Raw genomic sequence first — 5,823 nt, forward strand, 5'->3', positions numbered from 1 at the left:
AGATGGTTGACTAAAGAAGTTATGGGATATATATTCCAATGAATACTATTCTGCAATCAGAAAAGATGATACTGTGTCTTTTGGGGTAACATGGGTGAGACTGGATGTGATTATGCTTAGTGGAATAAGTAAAGAGAAGAAAGACAACTACTCATATATGGGATCTCAAGAACTGATACTCATGAACCTGCGAAAAAGAAAAATCCAAACAAAACAGAAGCAAGCAACGTGTTAGTAAGACTTGTAAGAACTAAAGCAGTTATCTTTGAGAGAGTGGGGATATATAACTTTGGTGGTGGGTTTGGTGTGGAAATCTACACTGTAATCGAACAGTCTTGTAACATACTGTTAATGACAAATAAAAATACATTTAAAAATAAAGGACAAAAAAAAAAAAGAATAATTAGACTATCCCTGAGAGCAGGAAATGCGTGATAGTTTCCATACAGAGGGGGTGTGTCATTTTCAGATGTGAGGATTTCAGTATCCCAGCAGTTGTCCCAGGTTCTTTCTGTCCATAAGATCATATATTCTGGAAAAGAATGCTAAAATATTGACTCTCCAAATTATGACATGCTTAAAACACCCATAAAAGGAAATGTGTTTGTCATGATGTATTTCCATTATATACTCAGAAGATTATATAATTTATATAATTATTTTCCATGAGGTATGTTCCCTAATCCTAATGAGTCCAGCTTTGTTTCATTTTTGATCTACATTTAAAGTTATTTATTTATCTACTTATTTATTTATTTATTCCAGATCACTGCTCAGTTCTGTCTTAAGGTGGTACAAGGCCATTAAGCCTGGGAACTCATAGATTTAGGCATGAAAATATTTTTCATAACCAATATGCTATCTCCCTGGGCCTTTTTGTTTTAGTTTTTATACAAATGACTGTAGGAAATCTAATACATTCTGCTATAACCGTTCTTTGTGTTCCGTGGATATTTCCTGGGTTTCAACATAAGTTGCATAGTTTGGTTGTCTTCATTTTTTCTTTGTAGGATGAGTATGTTTGTCTATCTTCATTTGGGGGCTATATTCAAGGAACAAAATGAAGCTAAGCACAGTGTAATATACACTGTACAGCTGAATAATATACTGTTTTTCATTATAAACAGAAAAAAAGCATAGGAATTAATTTTATTTAACAAATTTATCTTTTGTTTGTCCATTGACTGAATTTTCCAAAAAAAAATTTTTAAATGAATTTAATGTTCCAACATGAAAAGAAAACCTCTTTTCTCACCTTATTTGGTTGTCAAAAGAATGACCTTACGCAAGTACAGTGGCAGTTTCCTGTAGTGTGGTCCCGAAACATTTTAGAATAGAGTAATTTTACTGCTTTTGGTTCATATCATCCACCTGTGCCTCAACAACTGATGAACCAAGAATATGATATAAACACACAATTTTTCTTTAAAATATTTTCTCTAGGCTTTTGGATTCTTTAGTCTCTTGCTTGTCTATCATCCCAGCACCATTTTGGAACAAGTATTCTTAATATCTTACCTTCATCAACCTTGGAAGAATATTCTTCATGGCAGGTATGTGTGCACTACATCATAAAGTTAAAAACAGAAAGTTTTTTCCTCGTGGAAGTGATCAATTTTAGAGTATTTCTTCAAGAAAAACAGACCACATAGACACAAGTGAACATATGTATGGAAGTTCCCTGTGTCCTAGAACTATCTACTTAATTTTTCTGATTCTTCATTCTGCAATTAAGAAATCATTTCATGAATCTTTGCTAATAGACTTATAGAGTGGTTTCTGACAATGACAGCTTGGAAGCTAGTGGTTATTGAATTTATTAGTTACAATATGTGCATTATAATTCTGATATAAAGATAGAGAATGCAACCTATTCATGTCAATACTTAAATTTTTTTTTCAAAATTTATAGGATTTGTGTGATGATATTCCTGAATCACATAGATGCTAAGAGTATGTTGATATTTTTATTAGCTGTTTAGAGAGAAATGGCTGCATGCAAGTAATTTTTGATGTGAAGTAATGTCATGCAAAAAAAAAAGAGGAGAAAGAGAAAGTTGGAAAAATGACACACATATATGAAACAATTCATTGTGTTTTGAAGTAAATGTTGGCCCCATGGTATGAGCTTGCTTTTGTTTAAGAACATCTCTTTACACCAGGCTTCTTGGGTCTTCTCTTCCTTGTACAGCTGACCTTTACAAAGTTATGAACAGTCAGACATTTCTCAAAGGAGAGACAACATTGAGCTTGGTTAAAAGGTATATTATCAAGTAACATTTTCACAGTGATAAAATACATTACATATAAGACCTGGTCCTAGACAAACTCATTTAATTTCTGAGTTGAATGCTTACTAGATTTAACACTTTGAAAAAAATGACATTGTTAATGACCTAAATTTTCTTATTTACATAATGGGAACCATCTTGTGATTTTGCAGAGAAAATACAGTGTGATACGTAGTTCGTAAAAACAGTGCTGTTTGTCTGTTGATCTTTTCTTTCTTCAAATCACTAAGCTTCTTTCCAAAATGAAGTAAATGATAAATATACTTTACTCTTCTTCCTTAAAAAAAAATACACCTCATAAAAATGTGTTGTGTGTTCTGAATAGTATACTCTCATTTTTTCAGTGGTAACTGGCAAGTTGATTGCGTTACCAAACCAAAGACCGTTTTCAAATTTCTTGTGCTGGTTGAAACTTTTAAGGATCTGTTCTTGTGGGTCTTTCCTTCTTTCTTTCTTTCTTTCTTTCTTTCTTTCTTTCTTTCTTTCTTTCTTTCTTTCTTTCTTTCTTTCTTCCTTCCTTCCTTCCTTCCTTCCTTCCTTCCTTCCTTCCTTCCTTCCTTTTCTTTTCCCTCTTTTTTTGTTTGTTTTTAAGCCACTCTTCTATTTCACTTTCTCTATAGTTTGTCGAACCACTCCATGGAGATGGATTTCTGGAATCCTAGGAGTAATGTGTCTTGTACTCACCACTGCCTTGGTTATTTTATTTAAAATGAGTAAGTTTTTTTTTTTCTATGCATGTGTGTACATCGTCTTATGAAACTACTTAATATTACGGCCTCATTTCCTATCTTATAAATCCATACTAATTAGGTTATTTTTTTATAGATTTTTTTAACCAAAGTATTCAGCCAAAAATCTCTCCAGGATTAATCACAGATATTCAAGAAGGTAAGTTTTTTTTTTTTTTTTTTTTTTGTCTCCAGGGTTATCGCTGGGGTTCTAATCCACTGCTTCTGGAGGCCATTTCCCCCCCCCCCTTTTGATGCCCTTGCTGTTTATCATTGTTGTTGTTATTATTGTTGTTGTTATTGCTGTCATTGTTGCTGGATAGGACAGAAAGAAGTCAAGAGAAGGGGAAAGGCAGAGGGGGGAGAGAAAGATAGACACCTGCAGACTGCTTGTGAAGCGACCCCCTGCAGGTGGGGGGTAGGGGGGCTTGAACCGGGATTCTTATGCTGGTCTTTGCACTTGGCCATGTGCGCTTAACCTGCTGTGCTACCACCTGGCCCCGAAGGTAAATTCTACACTTTAAAAACAAAAACAAAAAACCCTCAGTGTCTGTAGACTGTGGAATAGAAAATTCTTGCTTTTCACTCATAGATTTATGATAGAATATTACATTTAGTATTGTAAATTTACCTATTAATTATGGCATAGTCTCATTTCATTGTCCTTTAACATAAAAATTATCAAATTATACTGACTGTACATCATTCATATATAAATAATAGAAAAATATCAATAACAAATTATATATTTTTCTATATTAATGTTTTTTCATACATGGCAAATAGATACATTGTACTAGCTACCATAGCTAATCTTATTGGCAAGTGTTTATTCATAAGCTATACTTTCAAATCACTTTATTGTTTCATATAATATACTCAGAGTATGTTATAACAGTTTCTGTAATTACAAACCTACTAGCACAGTGAATGCCTATTCAAAACTCAACTTTAATAAAAATTTTCCAATTGCTCTCCAAGTTGTAATAATATAGCATTTTATGTATGCCCTTTTCATTAGTGTTTTATATCTTTACTGGAACATAAATAGAACATACATTGCATAGGATTAAGATGTGCATTGGACTGATATGATAAATTGCAATATGATCGATCCCATTATGACATTTGCTATCAGTTCTATCATATCAAGTAATTATCTTTTCACTTTATTGTGAGGATATTTGACTCACTCTTTGTACAGCTAACAAATATGTAGTGCATGTTTAAAATATCAATCCTAAATGAAAATTTCCTGAATATACCCTATTCTTACAGATTAGGAAATGTGTTAAAGTGCTTTCTTCTTTTAATAATTTCTTTCATCTCATTTACTCTTGTTTAAATGAAAGGTTCAGTTTAGGTTATATCACTAGAACAAGATGTTTGTAACTACCATTTGGTCTTATCTCATACTCTCCTATGTTAAGTATTAAGTGGTTGTGTTTACTCATATTTCCTTAAAAGTTATCAATTACTGACCAGAAACCATATTATTAAAACTTTATTACTAGGATAAAGTAAATCTCCACAAAGAAAAAGGACCCTGTCCACCTCATTTTTATTAATATCCCCTGAACAATGGAATTTGATAAATTGTCAATAGATATTTGTAGAAAAACACTAATAAATAATAAATTCATTTGGCATGAGTAAATAGTACCAAAAAATGGAATCTCCAGTGCCATTTGTCATACTTTATTCTTTCCTTCTTTTAGACTCCGACTGTTGTCCTTGTCAAGAAAATTGGCTTGGATACCTTTGCAACTGCTACTTTATTTCCAGAGAATCAAAAACTCTGGAAGAAAGTAGGAATTTCTGTGTTTCCCAGAATTCCTCTCTACTTCAGCTGCATGGTGGAGATGAGTTGGCATGTATTTAATTCTGGTTTCATTTTTATTTTGGGGGGGGGTGCTGGGAAAATACACTATGGAATCAAACAATACATTGATTCAGATCTTTAAACAGATAGTAAATGAGTAGTTTTATTTAAACCAAATGGCTTATTTCTCTCCTTTACCTTAAAATAGTCATTGTAAAAATCTCCATAAAGCTTCTCAGAGATTTACATGTTAGAAATAAGAGTCTAATCATGTCAGATCAAGCATAAGTAAAATTTTGGACAAGATTCAAAGAAATATTGTCTGATTTTATTCAAGGACAAACTAATGATTGTAATTTTATTTCTTTAACTGAATTTATAACTTTTTTTGTTATATTTTGCTTTTATGTAGCCTTTGTCATCGTTTTTTGATATAAGGTACAATGAATGTGGAAAATAAAGTTATAAAATTTGCCTACTTATTAAGAAAAAGCAAGAAATATATTTTTATGGATATAGAACTTGTGTTGTTCAGGAGACTATATTCATGAAATTTTTCTCCTAAGACATTAATAATGTATAAAATTTGATTTTTGATCTCTTGTAGAACAAGTATTTCATGAAAAATTCTACTTCTTTTTTAGTGATTTCCATTCATTCGAGACTAATATTTTGTAGTATTTAGTTTTCATAAATATTGAATGAGTCTTCAAAGTGCAAAAAAAATGGAGGAATGTGACACTACCTCCTGAGCGAGGTGCACAATGCTTTTAGTTAGTGTTTTTAAATCTACTAGACAGTCCAGTTCTGAAATACATTACATTACATCTGAGCAGATTCAAATAAGGTTGATCTATTTCTCTCTATTCCTAAGCAGAATTTTATGAGTTACAGTAGCAGATTTTACTGGGTTGGAATCACTTATAATAAAGATCGCAGTGCCTGGTTTTGGGATAATGGTTCTACTGTCTCCAAAGATAAG

General features: G+C 32.0%; 1 protein-coding gene across 1 annotated transcript; it reads left to right on the forward strand.

The window, feature by feature from the left end:
* Positions 1-1,380: 1,380 nt before the first annotated feature.
* LOC132539339 (natural killer cells antigen CD94-like) lies at positions 1,381-4,901 on the forward strand. Its single transcript, XM_060193500.1, has 4 exons — positions 1,381-1,553; positions 2,912-3,004; positions 3,117-3,179; positions 4,738-4,901. Exons 1-4 carry the CDS (start codon positions 1,547-1,549, stop codon positions 4,899-4,901), a joined length of 327 nt encoding a protein of 108 aa, XP_060049483.1. The 5' UTR covers positions 1,381-1,546.
* Positions 4,902-5,823: the final 922 nt, after the last annotated feature.

Source organism: Erinaceus europaeus, chromosome 7 (assembly GCF_950295315.1).
Source record: "Erinaceus europaeus chromosome 7, mEriEur2.1, whole genome shotgun sequence".
NCBI lineage: Eukaryota > Metazoa > Chordata > Mammalia > Eulipotyphla > Erinaceidae > Erinaceus > Erinaceus europaeus.

Bases quoted from the DNA above. Each gene is read 5' to 3' on its own strand.
- LOC132539339 (XM_060193500.1), top strand. The intron at 3,005-3,116 runs GTAAGTTTTTTT...ATTTTTTTATAG, and splicing joins GGTTATTTTATTTAAAATGA to ATTTTTTTAACCAAAGTATT. The intron at 3,180-4,737 runs GTAAGTTTTTTT...TCCTTCTTTTAG, and splicing joins AATCACAGATATTCAAGAAG to ACTCCGACTGTTGTCCTTGT.